The sequence below is a fragment of the Mustela nigripes genome, chromosome 12 (genome assembly GCF_022355385.1).
Source record: "Mustela nigripes isolate SB6536 chromosome 12, MUSNIG.SB6536, whole genome shotgun sequence".
NCBI lineage: Eukaryota > Metazoa > Chordata > Mammalia > Carnivora > Mustelidae > Mustela > Mustela nigripes.
This window is the reverse complement of record NC_081568.1, coordinates 11,089,835-11,109,795: the sequence shown is the minus strand read 5'-3', so window position 1 is coordinate 11,109,795 and position 19,961 is coordinate 11,089,835. Positions and strand designations below refer to the sequence as shown.

General features: G+C 47.2%; 1 protein-coding gene across 5 annotated transcripts in view; it reads right to left on the bottom strand.

Moving 5' to 3' along the window:
• TRIO (trio Rho guanine nucleotide exchange factor) overlaps positions 1-19,887 on the bottom strand; it is a 339,733-nt gene extending 319,846 nt beyond the window's left edge. For 3 of the 5 annotated variants that reach the window (XM_059416917.1, XM_059416920.1, XM_059416922.1), the window contains exon 1: positions 18,640-18,717. In XM_059416917.1, the coding sequence (XP_059272900.1) occupies positions 18,640-18,679 (40 nt within the window). In that variant the 5' untranslated portion in view covers positions 18,680-18,717. Of the gene's footprint in view, positions 1-18,639; positions 18,718-18,953; positions 19,114-19,730 lie in introns of those variants that run through there. The other 2 variants (XM_059416916.1, XM_059416919.1) reach the window with 2 other exon arrangements.
• Between the last annotated feature and the right edge of the window lie 74 nt (positions 19,888-19,961).

Here is a 19,961-nt window from a genome sequence, read left to right as displayed (position 1 = left end):
TCATTCATTCAGCAAACATCCAGTAAAACTGTGTGCTGGGCGCTGGGGGTACAGAAATGAGTAAGATTCAGCCTCAGTGTAGATGACAGCTTAGAAAATAAACTCTTAAGGGGAAATTTTATGATGCAAGGGCCACTGTGAGTCAAGGGAATTATGAGGAGTAACGCACCACAGTTTAGGGAGAGGGATGAAACTACCCCCAAAATAAGAACCACCAGGTTTATCTGCTAAACCAAGTTTATTAGAATCATCATAAAATACAAATTTTCCATTAGATCAAACTGTGGCAAAGGAGCAGACAGGATGGGACCATGTGCCTCGGGGCCCCCGGGGCAGCCCTTTCTTTCCAGCTGAAGACTGTACTTACGGGGCCAGCGCAGAATCCAGACACTCCCCAGGGCGCATCCCTGCCCTCTGACTGCCTCCACCCTCCAGTCTAGCAATGGCCAGAAGGGACACTGTCACTCTCAAGTGGTCGAAGAAGGGAAACGAGAGGAATGCAAGATAAAAGGAAGAAACGGAGGGATTTTAAAAAGGAAGAAAAAGAGGGATTTAAAAGAGGAAGAAAACTAGGGATTAAAAACAGAAAGCTAAGGAGCCCACTTAGTAAAGAAAGGCATTTGTCCATTTTAACAACCTGGAATCAGTGCTGCGTCCCTCGCAGCCACCAGGCACCGGTTCTAGCTGACTCGCCCGGCTCTGGAAGCTAGAAAACCAGAGGCTGGTGGTGAGAGTTCACACAGCCCGAATGAGGGCACTTGACAGCTATTTATAGGGTGCAGGGGCCTTTTTGAAAAAGCTCACTTCTGGGCAGGTGGGGCTGTGTTTGGGAAGGGCTGAGGCTGAAGACTGACCTCTGGGTGAGTCACTCCCCAACAGAGGAAAGTCCCTGTGACGGGCACACAGAGACACGAGCCCCAGGAAGAAAGACGGAGGGTCCACAGGAAGAACACAACAAAAACAGAGCTCCTGGGCAGTGAGGGGGCACTGCTTTCATTCACCTGTGCTTCTCTGACTGAGACGACTCACTCCACAAACACTGCACGTCCAAGGACCAACTGGAAAAGGCCAATCTCTTCTGCTGCCCCTGGTTTCAGGGCCCTGAGAGCCCTTAGTGCACTTAAGAAGCAATTCAATGAGCAAAACAACAGTGACACCAGGGCCTGGCCCTACCTGTGAAAAGCTGAATTTGTTTTAACCATACAGACACTCCAATGAGGAAACGCCTCCCGCAGAGACAACAGACAAGGTAATAATTTTAGAAAATGATTAAGAGGAAAAAGACACACCAACAGTGGATTAGCTGAGACAAAACAGGATTCATGCCAACTCTGACCAAAGACAAAAGAGTAGATCTCCCTCCTGACGAGAAAGAGGTTCATGGAAAGCTGCCCAGGGACTCTAAGATCCAGTGGGCTGGGAGGTCATGGTTCAAACCCTTGTAAGAAGCCATCTCAGGAAAACAGGATCCTGATCTTTGACACCAGGAACCTTTCTGCCCTTGAGGCAAATTGTATTCTGGGCAGATTCTCACTGTCAGTCTCATTTCCCCACCAAGGCAGGTGTTTTTATGGGGCCAAGGAAACTCCCCTCAAGCCAAACATTCTGCTAACTGGATAATCTCATCCCGATTCACTCAAGCCAGTGCCAACAGGCTGTGCGGCAGGAGCTGAGCAGACCTTGCTTAGCTGAGTGCAAGGAAAGTCAGCCTTTGTCCCACATGTTTTTCCTTACTCCTGTAATGGCTCTGAGTCCTCTGATAAGATGGTTTTTCTGAGGTTTTTGATGGTAACAATTACCAAGCATTTTTTTTTTTAAACTTTCTAGCACTGACTTGGGGGTGGTCAAAAGTCATCTGAATGAATCATCCCAAAGAAGGAATTGCTACATCCAGTGGAGTCAGGCTCACGAGGGGCCCGTGTGTCCCACTGCTGGACGGCATCAGAAACTGCCATATATACAAGCACAGGCTGGTGAACAAGTACTCAGAGAACAATCGAAAGACAGTACCCTGTACAGTTGAAAACACACATTTACCCACAAACAAGTCAGGAATTGTCTGGAAGCTGTAACACTTACTTGTTAATTTCCCAACAACCCAGTTACTATCAATGTATGGCACATGAAAAATGAGACTCATGAAAATGTATGGAGGGGCAGCATGTTAACATTCCTGAATACTTGAAGAACGTGAGAAAAAAGCAATCTAAAAATTATGTTAACATATGTGTAACCACAAGAACCTAAAAAACAAGGTAAGTTTTACTGAATCTTTAAAGTACCTAAGAGGATTATCATTCTGCTAATTTGAAGCCGGTTAGGTGTATATCCACCCTGGTCATTTACACAATGTAAATGATAAGCAAAAGGGGGTGGGGGGACACGAGTCAAACTACAATTTCCCCAGAGAGACAAAAAGTCACTGTCCTTAATGAGGGATACAATCAAAGAGCTGCACATCAGTCCACAATGAAAACAGGAAAAGAGTAAAAAATTCCATACAAATGTCTTATAGAAAACATCCTTTATGTGATCACATCTCAAACACCTTGAAAGTGGGTATACTGTCAGAATCTACATGATCTTGTAATATTCCTTTGTGAGCAAAGCTCTGACCACAACTGAATTACCATCAAGTCAGGAGATACAAATCACCCGACTGATACCATCAAAATAATAATGGAGAGCATGAAATCTGGAACTGGAACTGAAAAACAGCAAATCACACATGGGTTCTAAAGCAGAGGTAGACCGGCCCCTTCTCTCGTGCTTTCAATATTCTCCCCAGCTTCCAGCACTGCCATCGTGAGCTCTGTGTGACATCTATTACAGACCCATTTTAAATCTTGGTATGAAGTTTGCCATTTTTACAGGTGAAAGAACAAAGTAAGAGCTGATATTTTTAAATGTTCTCAAGTGTCAGTACAAAGAATACGGGCTAGAAGAGTGTTAGATTACAAACCATCTGTTCTGATAATTTACGATGTGATTTCTCTAATCTCCTTCAACACTACACAACATCTCTATGGCAACACAGTAAATTCAAATTCAAGTATGGAGGGCTAATTGTGCCTTTAGTCTGTTCACACAGCAGAAAGGCAGACTGGCTGGCAAGCTCCTCAATGAACCAGGATCTTCTCCTTCAGGAAGGATGTCCCTGTCAAAAATGAGCGACATTCACTTTCTCTGTGACCGCCAGATATGTAAATAAGATGATTCTGCATACTGCACAGATCATACCTTCTACAGAACTGGCCATGGCTTAATAACCCACAACCAGTACGTATGCCTTGGCATAACTCAGTGGTCCCTACACAGGCTATGCACCTGAATTACCAGGACTTTCTCCAAGCACAGATTCCAGGGTCCTATCTAGAACTACTAAGCCAGGGATTTAGGGATTCTGTCATTTTAAAAAACTCTCCAGATGGGGCGCCTAGCTGGTTCAGTGGGCAGAGCACTCGACTCTTGATCTTAAGGTTGTTGAGTTCAAGCCCCATGCTGGGTGTAGAGAGTGCTAAAAATAAAAAATAAAAAAAACTTTAAAAAACACCCCAGCTTGCCAGGCAATTCTGATACAGTCTAGGTTGAAGAGCCAGAGGTATAAATCACAAGCATTTGTCATGCCTCTATTTGTGGTCCCTCCTGCTATGACAGCCCAGCAGCTCACACTCACAAGGAATTATCACAACCCAAAGACACCAGAACCTGAATGAGGTCTACACAAAGTGCCAGCCAACACTGAGAGCCCTTGAGGCCAGGAGAGGAGGGACAAGGGTGGTTTCCCCAAAGGTAGTGATCCTTGAGTTGGGCCAGGTAAGAACAGCCAAAAAGAAGAGGGAACACCCAACCCAGAAACAGGTGCAAGAGCACAGACACAGAATGGGGGGGCCAACGGGAACCAGAGAGGTTGAGGGGGTAAGAAAGACACCCCAAAGCTCCCCTTGAGGCTGGCCCAGAGAGCCTGGATGGACTGACGGGGTAGTTTGAATCTCAGGAACGCATGTCTGTGACTCATGCATGGCATTGGTTTCTAGACCAGGCAAAGAAAAAGAAGAGTGTAGGTCATGGAGAACCTAGGTCATGGTTTCTGCCCTAGTCTTTACCAAATCCCCATCTATGACATGGGGAAAACACCACGTACGTCGATACATGACAGCTAATACGCTGTCTTTTTAAGAGCATCTCAGATTTCATTTTCACCTTGAGAGCAATTCCAATTAGATGGACTTGAGCTAGTTGATCACCTCTTACAATTTTAATTTCTACATTATTCCCCGGCACATTTTTAAAAGAGGCCAAAAAGAAAATCTGCCTAATCATCTTGCCTCTTTAGAATACAAACTCCCACTGGCCAGAATATTATTTTTGTCTTCTCCAGCTGTATGGCACCTGGCATGTTGACGCTGCTCAAAGGATAAACAGCTCGTTCATTACACAGTGCCTCGTAGACTGAATAATGCCCATAAAGTCCTTTGAAGATGAAAGCCACTTCAAGTGCTAAGTAATTCTGAGCTAGGCATTTGAGACTGGGAAACAAAGATGACAGACCAAACACCATAAAAAGGTCACCGCCCAGCGGGAAGGCTCTTGTTCTGCCAGACCTCTGGTCCCTTTGCGGGCATGCCACACGGCAGACCAAACCCCAACCTGCTTTACGTGTTTTTAATGTATATAATCAGGGGGAAAGAACAGAAGCCTTCAGTGGTTCGGGGATAGGTAGAAGGCTATTTTCTAACTTTGAAACTGTCATTTCAAACAGTGACAACAAATGAACCCTCTTAAGTCTTCAGTGATCCCTTTCTTTCAGGGACTATCCCCTCAAGTAATTTCAAAGCCCCACAAATTCTTCTTTCTGAGAAGTCTCCTTTTGAGTTAAGATAAAATACTGTGCATGGAGTGTCAGCTCAGCTCTGAAACAGGCACAATGAAAACCGCAGCAGAGCGTATGCGATTTTATGCAAATTCATACTTTCTGCTCAGAGTCCGACAGGTACTCGCTGCCTCGGTTGTGCATGCGAGTGAGCAGAGCGGATGCCCACGTTCACGAACACAGGACTCCCGCTAGCAGGCGCACCCAGGCTGCAGGTTTTAATGTTACAGTCACGTTCAGTAGGAGCCGGGAGAATGCTGCCTCTTCCTTCAACTTCCCCAGCGTGTTTATTAGAAAGACTAAAGTACCACTAAAGTCGCCTGAACTATGTCAGGTGCACCCTCTGCTATCCAAAAATACACCAACCATGGGGAAGCAAAAGGTGCCCTTTCCTTTCTCCCTAAAACTTTCACCGTGATGGTCCTTCCAAAATTTCCCAAGAAATTACCAGATATACGAACAAATCAAGATGGAAACCCAATCAGATCTTAGCCATAATTCTCCCTTTCTAAAGTGATTTCCTTGTTTTCCCTCCCTACACCAAAACAAAACAAAACAGGAAGGAGAAAGCTCCCTAAGGAGCCAAAGAGCTCAGGGTGATACGCACAGCAGGGCAGGGGAAACCATCAGCAGGAGAACCCTGTGTTTACCCAGGAACCCATGCTGGAAAAAAAGTCACTATGCACCTGGCATCCTCCTGTCTGTCCCTAAGAGCTACCTGATCTGCAGCAAGTTAAAAAGCCTGAGCTCCCTTCCTCAGCTATCAAATAGATGTCACTGTCTACCTAACAGGAGGCTAGGAAATTTGAATAGCTTGTGTGTAGCAAGCATCCCATAAGTGACGCTGTTTAAGAATATGAAATGTAGGGGCACCTGGGTGGCTCAGTTGGTGAAGCGTCTGCCTTTGGCTTAGGTCATGATCTCATCAGGGTCCTGGATGGTCCTGGGATGGAGCCCCATGTCGGGCTCCCTGCTCAGCAGGGGAGTCTGCTTGCTTCTTCCTTGCCCTCTGCCTCTGCCCCCAACTCGTAAGTGCTCTCTAGTAAGTAGCTAAAATCTTTAAAGGAAAAAATATGAAATGTGTTACCAATTTAGCCATGACCTTTTTTCTTTATTGATAAGTAACTTACATATTACTAAATTCACCTTTTAAAGTATACCAGTCAGTAGTTTTTAGGATATTCGCAATGTGGTACAACTATCACCATGACCTAATTCCAGAACACCCTCATCACCCTAGGACTTTCCCCAGAAAGCCTGACCCATTAGCAGTCATTCCCACTCTCCCTAGGCATGACCTTTTATTCTCCAAATTTTCTGATTATCAAAAGCCTCTCCTTAAAATAATAAGCAAATTAAGATTCATCTTTCTTGCTAAAATGTCTAGCTGTAGGAATTCTAGAAGTACAGAGGCTAAATTTTCCAGAACATGATCAAACAAGCATGAGGACATTTATAGGAAATACAGACATAATATATGAAATCAAGACTATCTCCCAAAAATCAAGGGTGTTTTTGTCATCATTTAATGGAGAAAAACACCAATTAGCAATTACTCTGTCTGTAACCTAAGATCTTGTTCCATGATCTAGAACTGAGTACTCAGACCCTCTTCCAGGAAACCTGCACTAAGGCAGAAAGTGCACAGCCACGTTAAATTTACTGCAGGTGGTTTCTGGGAAGAAACATTTAGTCAATGAAGGGCAGCAAGCAACAGTCACTCAAGTCATGACTCCCGACTTTCTCCAACTTGGGGACTCCGCTCCTTCCCCGGCTCCCTGATGCGCGGCTTCCCAAGATCCCACCTCCCCGTCCCACGCCACCTCTCACAGCTTCTCATTCATCCTTTCCCTCTCAACGCTTTCCTCTCTCTGCCTCCGTTCTGGCAATTAGTACACTGCGAGGAGGACGATAAACTGTCTTTCCCACAACAGGCATCATCTTCATAAACTGTGCTTATCAGAAATTAATCTCCCTTTCTTTTTCGGCAACTCCTTACTTTTCAATCCTGTGCCTCCCCATCATCAGAAAGTGAGCTGCTGATGGAGTCTGGCAGCTCTTCCCGGAAACATGCCTCTGGGGGGTTCCAGTGCGTCACTTCATCTGTTTTCTTTGGATGATTAACTGACAAAACTCTGAGCTGCAAAGCTGACCACTAACTGTCAATTTGAACAGTTTAAACTTGAAGATACAGGTTCGCTTCTCGCAGTGCTGTGGCTGTGGCCTGGAACCCAAGGCATGAGTGTAAACTTATGGTTTTTTAGACAGATGGGAGCAGAAAGAGAGTGACGCGTGCGCTTATGTGACATGGCATATGCGTGAGTGCACGTACACGCGTGTGTGTACACACATCCCTAGCTCTGTCCACTGAAAGGTTACAGAGGCAATGAACACAATGAGGCCCAGACGGTTTCTAAAGACCATTTCTCTGCTAACATGAGAAACGGATGGTCGCACAACCACAGTAAGAAAAGGAAAACATAAGCCTGGACCATCTTATTGTGTCAGAAAATAACTAAGTGCTCAGAAAATAGCAGGAACAAGTCACAAAAGATAAAGGAGCCAGTCTGAAAGGACTCCCACTGGCCAAATCTTGGAAAATTTGAGCATCCAACAAAATGATGACAGCAAAGAATTATAACCCACTGAATGAAACAGAAATCCATGAGGACATATTTACATAAATAAGTAAGTAGGGCAGAAGGAAGCAGGGTCACATAGAAGAAATAATGAAGTCAGAAAAATCACCATTTCACAACCAACAATGTAATCACTGATTCTGGCAAAAATATCAATAGATGCTACAAGTAGCAAATGAAAGTCAGAGAAGGAACAGAATTTAACATGGTCTCAAATTATCTCCCCACAAAACACTAATTACAAGGAAAAACCAGTGGAGAAACCTGGTAGTCACCACCTAAATGACCCACATGGGACCCCTGACAGCTGCGTCCCTGACAGGGTGCTCTGGGACCTTCTGACAGAAATGCATGACCTGGATCTCGTCAGGAGGAACCCACACTGAGGGACTACCTACCACCTGAAGAACTGACTGGAACCTGCGAAACACCAAGGTAACGAGAGACTGTGAGAATGTTCCAAATTAAAGAAAATTTAGGAGAACAACAACTAAACGCTGTCTGTGGTCCTGGATGGAAGGCCAGACCATCAGTACCTTTTAATTGCCAAAAAGGACATCTCCGGAATTGGCAAAAATCTACTAAAGTCAGTAGATTTACATAATACTATTGTATCAAACGTAATTTCCTGATTTGGATCATTACGTAGGAGAACACGTCACTGCTCTTAGAGAAGAAAATGCTTAGCAAACCACATGTCGAGGTAAGGGCATCGTCACCTTTGCAACTGAACTCCCAATTGTTTCAGAAACAAAATACTATGTGAACTTGATATGCATATAAAATGGACACATACACACAGAGAGAAGGGCAGGGCACACGTGCATACATATGCATAACAGCCAGGGGATCTGAATCTGAGTTCTTGCAGTGTGAACAGGAATTCAAAAATGAAACAGACTTACCTCTCCCCCACTCAAATAAACCCAGCAAACTTCAAATGTAATCAACAATGAAGACAGGAACCAACTAAATAGCCAAATATAACACAGCGGAATCTCAATTTAAGTTGATAATGGATTTTAGCTTGGTACCTCCTTTGTGGTTTAAAAATCAAAGATAAACTGTAGCAACATGTCAAAAGTAACCCCACAATCTCACAGTAAACAGCAAACCAACCCTATTTTTTAACTCTAGAAATTCTTAAAAACAAGAATTAAATAGGGGCAACTCAGTTGGTTAAGCGTCTGAATTGGCTGGTCATGGTCTCAGTCAGGGCCCTGAGCTGGAGTCTGAGTGGGGCTCCCTGCTCAGTGCGGAGCCTGCTTCTCCCTCTCCCTCTGTTGCTCCCCCTGCTCAGGGTCATGCTCTTTCTCTCTCAAATAATCTTTTAAAAAAAAAAAAAAAAAAAAAACAAGAATTTGGGGCATCTGGGTGGCTCAGTCAGTTAAGGTTTGGCCTTCAACTCATGTCACAATCCTGGGGTCCTAGGATGCAGTCCCAAGTGGGGCTCCCTGCTCAGTGGGGAGCCTGCTTCTCCCTCTCTCTGCTCCTCCTCCCACTAGTGCGTGCTGGCTCTCTCTCAAAAAAAAAAAAAAAAAAAATCTTTAAAAAAGGAACAAGAACTACTAAATAAGAATTACAAGAATCAAATAACAATGAAAAAACTTGAAACTTGTAGAAACTCTTTGGGCAAACCAAGAGGAAATAAAAAGTGTACATTTTTAAAGAGAAACACACCTTATGGTTATGTAACATCTACACTCAAGACCCCAACATTTCAATCATTCCTGACTGAACTATATTAAACACCCAAGGAAACATGGGAGTTACGGAGACACACACAAAAACAGAACATGTTCCCAGTGTAGAAATGACACTGAGAGTTCCTGGGGATAAACCTGACCGAGCACCCCGTCCGATCAGGCTCCGACGCTGAGGGGCCCAGATGAAGTGAAATAGACAGAAATGCACCCTACAGATAGAAGAATCTGAAACACCCGCCCAAGTTCCCTCGCTAGCTGAGGACTGTGGAAAACAAGCGTATTCCCGAGGACGATAGCACTTCATCATCTACGTGCACATTTCCACAAATAACAGCAAAGAAACGAGAGGCTGCAACAAGATCGCTACCGGAGAACCCAGGAGTCACCTTATAAAACTGTCCCCAAAAGAGCAGCTGAGCAGCTTCTGCCCCCTACCACCTCCCCACCCCAGTTCCCCTCCTCAGTTAGAAAGGAAGCCCCGGTAATCTTTATAATGTGTCAGCCCCAGCAGCCGGCTGACAAACCTCCCTCCGGGGCCGCCTCCCGGCACCCTTCCCACACTTCCCTCTGACAACCCTGACAGCCGCACAGATTTCCCACCCGGCCCTTCAGTCCAAGTCCACAGCAGCCCGGGAAACAGAGGACCAGCACTTCCACCAGGACTTCCCCCAAGACCGAAACAGGAGAGAGCCAGTCAAACTCACACAGCTAACACGCCTCAAATGAAAAGCTAGGTTAAGAGGATTCTTTATGTAAAAAGGAACATCACTTTTAATTAGGTGAGAAGAGGAACGGCATAGAAACTAAATTACAGGGCCCAGGCCAACATGAAAAAAGAAAAAAAAAATGCCGGCTATATCCTCGAATCTCTCAACTTTGCTTGTGTGACTTGTAAATTACAGCTTCGATCATCAACACACAAGGATAGAAATTTATTCCAGTTATTTGGATGCCAAAAATATTAAATAATTTAAACTTTAGAGTTTTCATTACGTGACACTAGTCAGAAATATTTATAAGAACGTTCTAGTCAAGTATTGTTTTTCCAATATCTGTGTGTGCCTTCAGAATAAATAGAAGAACTGTACTTTGGGGCCTTTACTAAAACTAATAAAGTTATCAAAGAACTAATAAAATGTACATATTATTCCTGCAGATCCTAGCACATCTGTCATGCAGAACATGGATTAAGTAAAAGTAAATGCAAGTAAGAAAACATAAAACTTTAAGAATTCCAATGAGCCAAGAGCACCCTCCCACAGGTTTGCAGAGGTGGTGTTCCGAACACAGGGCAGTAAAGAAGGAATCCTTGAAGTATGGACCAATGTCAGAAAAGGAAGTGGTGTAGGGACGCCTGGGTGGCTCAGTTGGTTGAGCAGCTGCCTTCGGCTCAGGTCATGATCCCAGCGTCCTGGGATCGAGTCCCACATCGAGCTCCTGGCTCAGTGGGGAGCCTGCTTCTCCCTCTGCCTCTGCCTGCCATTCTGTCTGCCTGTGCTTGCTCTCTCCCCCCCTCTCTGATAAAAAAAAAAAATAAAAAAAAAAAAAAAAAAAAGGAAGTGGTGTAAAAGGAATAAAAATGGAAAACCTCTTATAACATTTCATATGCATAATTTGCAAATTAAAATTGAAACACTTTGCCCTAGGGGCACCTGGGCATCTCAGTCAGTTAAGCATCTGCCTTCAGCTCAGGTCACAACTCTAGGTCCTGGGATCAAGCCGCTGTAGAGCAGGGGCTCAGCAGAAAGCCTGCTTCTCTCTCTCCCTCTGCTCCTTACCCTCACTCGCGCTCCCTCCCTCTCCCAAATAAATAAAATTTTTTTAAAATAAATAAATAAAACACTGCCCGCCAAAGCATACATGTCGTTTATACATGCCACTTCATATATACTGGGGATATGCTTCTTTTAAAACAGATTTCAAGTATTAGTCTCTGATATTGTCACTCATTTCGCTCCTTCTTACACTGAGACCACCTCTTCCACAGAATCCCAAAGTGAGGTGTTCTGTCACTTTTCCAAGACCTCTACACCTACACACACGAAAAAAAAAAAAGGATACCAAGAAACCATATCTAAAAGTACTCAAGGATTATACTTTCAAACTTGAATTGTGTTTTTCTTAAGTTTAAGAATAGTTTTAGGGGTGCCTGGGTGGTTCAGTGGGTTAGGGCCTCTGCTTTCAGCTCAGGTCATGATCCCGGGGTCCTGGGCTCTCTGCTCAGCGGGGAGCCTGCTTCCTCCTCTATCTCTCTGCCTGCCTCTCTGCCTATTTGTGATCTATCTGTCAAATAGATAAATTAAAAAATCTTTTAAAAAAAAGTTTTATTTTGTGGTTATGAATCTTCAATGTGGGGAGTAACACTTTATCAATTCCTTCATTAACTATCAATACCGCAAAATCAGTAGCTGCAAAGTCAACTACACACATGAAGGCCCAAGAACAGAGAGCAGATGAGCTCACACAGATACAAATGCAGGAACACCACAGTCTCCCCGCAAATGGAACTCAACCCTAGAAACTCCTTCTTCAGCCCAGGATTGCTGAGACAGTCTAGACCATCCTGCATGTACAATTCTTCTATTTGGACAGCGACAAAAACTCACCAGAGTGGGAAAATCTGAAGAAAAATGGTGAGTCTTCATACCTAAAGAGAGGGTTTTCTTGGGATGCCTGACTGGCTCAGTTAGTTAAGCATCTGCCTTCAGTTCAGGTCATGATCCCAGGATCCTGGAATCAAGTCCTGCATCTGGCTCCCTGCTCAGCAGGGAGCCTGCTTCTTCCTGTGCCTCTCACCCAACTTAGGCTCTCTCTGTCTCTGTCTCTGACAAATAAATAAAGTCTTAAAAAAAAAAAAAAAGATAGGGTTTTCTTAAGTCAGCAGACTTTGACTTCCATGCCATATGGATTGCTCAAGTTAACCCTTCCTACAGAACCCAAGGAGAGGATCTTCATTTTCTCATAACTATCTCTGACGTAACCCTAGAAATTACAGGGTTTGGTCCCACCCACTGGCAGTCAGAGTGACTATTGTTATCTTTCAAATCAACAGAAAGCCTTTCCAAAATAACTCAGTTTTGTTCTAGTTTACCTAAAGAAATAACTTATGCTGGATTTTGGTTTTGTTTTAAAACTATTCACATATCCTTGATTACTAATGGAGCTGATAGTTGTTTGTTGTGCTTCTTTGAATTATCTGTTTGGCTATTTTCCTTATAGATTCTCTTACTGATGTGAAGAAGCCCTTTTTACTTACATGTATATAATTCTTTGATTTGTAATAAATGTTTGCTCCCAGTTTGCTGTTAGTCTCTTTTTTTTTTTTTTTGGAATGGTGTGTTTTTTTGTTGGGATTTGTGTGTGTGTGTGTGTGTGTGTGGTTTTTTTGGATTTATTTATTTCAGAGAGAGAGAGAGAGAGAGAGAGAGAGCATGCGCGTGAGCATGAGAGGGAGGGAGGATCAGAGGGACTCAATCCTGGCACTCCAGGATCACAACCTGAGCCAAAGGCAGTAGCTTAACCAACTGTCACCCAGGCACCCCATTGAAGGTGCCCCCACTGATGGGAGGGTACGGTTCTATGAAGTTTAATACAGACAATCAGCACCAAAGCCAAAATACAAAACAGTTCCATCATCCCCCCCAAATGCCCCTCATATTGACCCTCTACAGCCACACCCTCCCAAACCCCAATTCCCAGCAATCAACCAATCTTGTCTCTGTCATGGTTCTTTTTGAGAATGTCACCTAAGTGGAATGAGTGCGTGGAGACTGGCTTCCTTTACTCGGCACTGACTGAGTGGACACACCAGTTCATGTGTTCACACCTACATTGTTTGAATGCTAACAGCCACATCCTACCGCAAAGGGCCTCCAGCCCTTCCCAGCAGCAGAACAGAGCCCATACCATGTACTTCTTTTCTGGAACTGCAGGGAAGGAGGGGGGGTTATGGACCTGGCAGGATGCTGCAGAAACCCCTCCTAAAGAAAAACCAAGTGCAATTCATCACTGTCCATAACAGGCTGATTAACTCACATGAACGCCACTAACCCAAAGTACCCTAGACCTGGGATCTATTCTTCACTTCGACTAACATCTTCATTAAAGCTTTCTCTGTCAGCATAACCACTAAATGCTATTAATTTATGACAAAACCCAAATAGAGTAATGCTTAAAAAAATACAAGATTTGCTCTGCAGATTTCTCCACATTCCTCACCAACCAGACAAGCGGAGACATGTGGCTAATTAAAATAGTCAGTAATCTAAAAGTCTAGTGTATTTATCACCAAAACGAAGTTCTTTATTTCCACGGTCCATCTGGCATTAGACCAAATAGTACAGAGTAACCGGGACAAATCCCCCGAGCTACACCCTTCCTCCAGCTCAACCATCTACGGCTCCTGCTTGCAAAGTCTGCACACTCTGCTCTCCCAGCCTGGTCTTATAACCTTTCCCAGATGGCAGGTGGTTAAATAGCTTGGGTTTTGAGGGGCTCCCTCCCATGGAGAGGAACCAAAAAAGAGGAAATCAAGGTTAACAACTAGTCGGTAAGCAAACTAAATGTCCCCACGAGTGAATGAGAAGTGAAAAGGAGTACTTAAGTACTTGCCAGCCACTGAACAGGAGAGAAAGAATTTCCCAGAAACAAGAACGTCTGCAAGAAAGGCTCAATAAGGTCAAAAAGTTGGGAGACGAGAGGGGAACTTCTAGCCAGATGCCTCCTTTTCCTCGTCATGAACTGGCAGGGACGGAGTGCAGTCGGGGCCTTGCAGGGGCTGGGAACGCTGGGGAGCGAGGAGGCAGAGGTCCCACAGGACGCCCAGAGACGGTGGAGAGAGGGCAGATGGGAAGGCAGCAGCAAACCAAAGCCTTGCAAGGTCTTGTCCCAATCTCTAGCTTCTTCTCCGCTCTTTGGTCCCTTCCCCTCAGCGAAGAGGTACTGCGACAGGAAACCCCAGCGCGGCTGCAGCCGAACAGCGCCTCAGCCAGAATCCCTCAGTGCCGGGGTCACTGAGCAGACTCCCCGTCCATGCTCGGTCCCTTGCACACTGCTCTGCAAACAGCTCGTCAGCAGAATCTGCAGCAAGATGGGGGGAGAGTGAGCGAGAAGTCCGTCTCATCTCTCATCTCTCATCTCTCCTACCCCTTTCTCCAGCTGTGGGGCCACCGGATCACTGCCTGTGATCAGCTTCCACCAGACTGAGAAGCAAGGAGAAGATATAAAAGCTGCATTCTTCACCCACAAGGCAAATAACACAGTCACCCCTGGCAGTGCAACCAAGTCCACGCAGCTGAACCCTTGGGACAGGAAGGACAGGGAAGGGACATCAGCGCGAGCCGCCACCTCCTACCAGAACGCACTGGGTTTCTCCTTCAAATCCATGCCTTCACTGACCATGGAGAAACTACTGTTCCTACCAGGGGCACTACTAAAATCTGTCAAGACAGTGCACTTAAGGAAATAAAAACCAATTCATTATAAAACTGAGGAGGAAGGAAGGGGGTTGTTAGGACTGCTTTTTATAGTAATACACAATTCATCCCTATCAACAGAAGTGATTTGTACTAGGCAGTAAAGTGTGGCTATTGATTAAGAATTTGACTTTTTTCTGAAATTCTGCCAATTCTGAGATAAAATTTTATTTTCTCAGTAGAGGAATCAAGTAAATAAACTTAAATATCAGATGCAGCTGATTTACATTAGGACAGTTTCAAATACATCTTGCACTTTCAGTTAGAAACAGATCCCAGGGGCGCCTGGGTAGCTCAGTGGTTTAAGCCACTGCCTTCAACTCAGGTCATGATCTCAGGCTCCTAGGATGGAGCCCACATGGGGCTCTCTGCTCAGCGGGGAGCCTGCTTCCCCCTCTCTCTGCCTGCCTCTCTGCCTACTTGTGATCTCTCTATCAAATAAATAAATAAAATCTTTTTAGAAAAAAAGAAACAGATCCCAAATTTATCCTAACATTTAAAAGGTCTCAAAAGACCACCGTAATCACTTATTTTTAATATACATTTGAGGAACATATTTAAACCACAGGCTTCATTTTGAACAGAACCACTCATGTCACTTGTATCTTGGTTAATCATTTAAATCATTAAATGGTTTCATTTAAATCTTCATTTGAATCTTGGACAGTTAAACTGCAAAGGGAAAAATACAATATCCCATGTCAATAAGTCAATTTACAAGGTCTCAATGAAAAGTTTCTTTTAATGATTGTTTTACTGCTCTTTGATTTCCTGAAAGTCACTTACAAGATTATTTTTAACTATCTCTCTACTTTCTTCTAAAATTGTGCCTTGCTGCCACAGAAAAAGAAGAAACTGACATTCACTCTCAAATTACATTTTCTTCAACTCCCTTTTTCAAAATATTGAGGGTAACAAGGACCAAATTTGGAAAACAATCATCATTATCGGTGCTCACAAAGACCAAAGCTGCCAGACTTCTAAATATACAGACGTAGCATGGCAAACGTGCAGGCCAGCTGAAGGCCTCTCCACTCATGTGGTGTTAGAAGCATAAATATAAAGCAAAGCTTCCCTCAATGATCCGTGAGGAAATCATCATATCAAAATACAGAAAGACAAGCACGCTGCTCTGTCACTAAGAAACAGACTCCGTCTTCTTCCTGTATTCCACTGGAAACAAAGGCTGTAGCCAGGAGTCCCGAATAAGATCTACTAATGAAAGAAACTCAACACGATGGGCCGTGAGGCTTCAGAATAACCACAAACCTTTATTCTCTGCACATTCATCTAATGCCAACCTAAAACATGCCAGGCAGGTTAAAAATAATGCATTTATGTAAGCACACCCCCCCCACACACACACGCTCTTGCAAGGTTAAATAGAGAGCTCTGAAAGAATGATTTATTGCCACAAGAACAGAGCCCCAAAATAGATTGGCAATAAAAGTGATTGGTCCCAGTGGGGTTGAGAACTAATGTAAGCAAAGTCCTGGCCATGAGAGGCCTCCAGGAAGAGTACCAGAGTTGGGGAGGGGGCAGGGGGGGAACATGACTTCCGACCCGGACCCCACCTCTACCAGAGTTCCACATTCCACTCTGAACAAGGCAAGCCTGATTCCTTTTCCGGAAAAACAAAAACAAAAAAACAAAACAAAACACCTGAACTTACGCATATCTGTGATTCTCCACCCCTCCCCCCCCCCCGCCTTTTTTCTCCTTTTAAAATATGCTTTATCTTTTCTGGAGCTGAGGTCTGTGCAGAGGAAAAAAGTGAAGTTCAAAACACACAAACATGCAGAAAATCTCAGCTGCCATTTAACACACCATCACCACCTACTTCTGCTCAATCCGATTTGACACTAATTGACCTGCTTGCTGGTGCCAGGTTTTTAATAAGGAGAATCAGGACTGTCAAAATGGATAGGTGGTTCCTGTGCCAAGGACCCGAGTGGGGGATGGAATGACCACATACGAGGTAAAACCTTGAGCGAGGGGACGCCGAGTGCCACCAAACCAAAGCCCTACCCAAAGAAAAGTGGAGAATAACCATTAAGTACTGGGGGCTCAGAGGGAACCACAGAATCTGAGAGAGGGAAACGGCCCCTGAGCCACTTTCCCCCCTGGCCCCTCTCCAAATGCAAAAGTCCGAACTCCAGCACCCCACTCAACATTGACAGGTGGCAGCGCCCTACTTGACACTTCCAGCAAGAGAAAAAAAATCACATGGCAGCCTATTCTGTTCCTGAACTGCTCTAATGGTTTAAAAAGTTCTATTAAGCTGAAGTCTTTCTACTTCTTTCATTCAACCATGGGTACCAGTTTTCAATCCGTGACTACAAAGTTAAAATTTAATGCAGGACTGGGAAGGAACAAAAAGAATGAAAGAAAATAAGGTAGCCAAGCAAAGAGTTCCAGGGCTGAGAAATGAAAGACAACCAATAGAAATGCTTTGTCTAGGACACGTTGGCAATATGCTGCCAGGTTCTTTTTGGGAAAATCTTCACACCCTAATCTGTCCACTGTAGTCAATGAGAACCCTTCTTCTGTGTTTCTACACCTTAGAAAAGAATTGTCAGATTTTACTGATGAACTTGGCCTCTCCATTCAGCCGTCTATATTGAATCCAAGTCACGGTGGAGGCTCCCCTGCCTAAGCCCTGCTACCAGGTGAGGACCCTACCCATATCCCTCCTACTTCATCTGTCTTGCCGGTCCAAACACCCCCACACCCTACACCCACAAATCCAACCGAATAGCCCCTCTCTACCCTCTGCTAGACACCACTGTCCTACATGCTGCAGCCAAGATCTAGGTCAGGAATTCAGAGCTGCCCAAAGGAGGGGAAAACACTTTAAAAAGATGTCCCAGCCTACCCCTGGGACGGGCCAGTGCAACTGCTGCTACTGAAAATCCACTCTGGCTCCTGATTCCAAGTTTAACAACTAAAAGCATGGTTTGTCAAATCATTTTGGAGGGTGGAAGAAAGGAGCAAACCGGTGAGAGCACTGCCTGCTTTTGCCCAAAACTGAGCATGAACAAGAGCCAAGGCATGGAAACAAGCACAAGGCATAGCCATCAGGCATGACCATCAACGGACCTCCCGCCTCAGAGAAACCCTGGGAGTGCTACACTGACCGAGAGCGAGTTTTCTGTGGGCATCCAGTCCAACCTGATGTCTTTTGGGCTCCTCTGAGAGAAAGAAGTAATTCTCCACTGCACATAATAAAGATGTAAGAAAGTCTGGTCTCACAAGCACCAAAAATTCCATCTCCAGGGCACAGGAGCCTTTCTAACAGAGGGGAGCTGAGTTCTGCACGGAATCTATTATTCTGTGACAGGTGGTAGAGACAGAGAAAAGACAGGCTAGACTTCAGCTTCAGGGCATGAAGAAGGGAAGGCGTCCCAGTTCTGCTATTAAGAGGCAAGATGAGGCTACCCTATGGGGATAGTTGCACCCCACCCCAATCCCACGCCCCTGAAAAAAAGGCTTTCATTTTCAGGAGTTCATGTTTTCCAAAACCGTTGCTTTCTGCAAGGACCTCACGCAGAGAGGGAGCACTCCCAAGTATATTAACCCCAAGCTGACACTGTAGAGTCGGCGTATGTCACTCCCAGCCACATCCAATCTGCTAAAATGACTCAAAATATAACCCCGCTTGGCAAAGATCAAGAAAACGAGGGAAAGACAGTACTACATCAGGTACGCACTGGCACGGCTAACTTCTGCCTCCGACCATCGCCCTCCCGCAGCAAACTGCTCCTTGTGACCCGGATTACCGGATTTGAAAGGGGCCACGAAAAATCGTGAGCCACCGGCCACCGGCGCGCGCCCCATCCCAGGCCGCTCCCCCGACGTCCCAGCCCCACTGTCCTCCCCCCCGCTGCCACCAGCGCCCAGCGCACGCCCTCCGCTCGCCCGCCCCCCGCCCCGGCCCCGCGGCGGACCTGGCCCGCCCTCCTCCGCTCTCCAGCGCCGAGTCTGCATCCTCCCAGCCCCGCGCTGGCCCGCTCGGCACGCGCTCCGGGCTGCGGGCCCCCGAAGCCGCCGCGGCCGCCGCCGCCGCCGCCTGCTCCTCCGCCGCCTCCCGGACGCGCGAGCACACCGGTCTAGGCGGGGAGGGGGGGCGCGCGGGGGCGCGGGCTCGACTCACGCGGGATCGGGGCCCGGCGGGGGGTGGGGAGGCGCCGCCGCGGGGGTCCCGGGGACGCCCCGTCACGCCCCCCACGCCTTCTCCCCGCGGGCTAGCCGCCAAGCTCACCTCTCGGGCGGGCACCCCCTCCTCGCCACTGAGACCCCGGGCCACCTGGCACTGCCTCCACCTCCAAACCACCCAGGCAGTGCCCCGGGAGCGCTCGCCGCGCGCCGTCGCCCTGGGCCACCGCGTTCCCAGATGTCCCACCCGGGCCGCCCCCGGAGACAATGGCTCACCCACCTCCCGGCCGGCCGCGCTTCACCTTCCCCCCACCTCCCTGGGCAGCGGGTGCCATGGCTGCCCCGTTTCACAGAAGCGTAGACAGAGGCCGGGGAGATGACAGGCTAGAGGACGGAGCAAAGAAACGCGGCTGCTAATGGGGCCGAGGAAGGGCCGGGCACCAATCGGCCACTGAGACCGGCCCAGACGAGAGCCGCTTTCCGGGTCCAGCCCCGCCACCCCAGACCGGGCAGGGGCCTCCGCCCTCACCGTCCCCGCAGCCGATCCCTCGGCTCTCCCGCGAAAGAGACAAAGAGCCGGCGCCCCAACCCGTAGAGCGGCGGCCGCCGGGGGCGGGAGACGGTTAGATTTCACCCTGGAACGAGGGGCGGGCGCAGGGAAGGGCGAGTCGGCGGCGTCCGGGCCGAGCCATGACCCGCGGGGCGGCGCGGGCAGCGGACACGCCGGTGGAGGTCCGGGAGACCGGGCGCGGGGGTGTAGGAGCCCGGGCCAGAGCGCGCCGGGCCCGACGGACGGGCGGGCACCGGGCGCGCGGGGACTCCCGGACCGCGCCTCCGCGGCGGGCTTGGCCGAGAGTGCGGGCGGCGCCACAGCTGCACTCACCGGATCGGAAGAAGGCCGCGATGTCGGCCAGGTCCTTGGCAGCCTCCTCGGCCCCCTCGCCCGCGCCGCCCCCGCAGCCCGAGCCCGCCGCGCTGGCCGTGGCGGCGGGGCCGGAGGACGCGGCGGGGGCGGCGGCGCCGCCGCTGCTGCCGCTCATGGCTGCGGCGGCGCCCGCGGCCGCACCCGGCTCGGGCCCCGCGCCCCTAGCGCCGCGTGCCGCCCGCTCCGCGC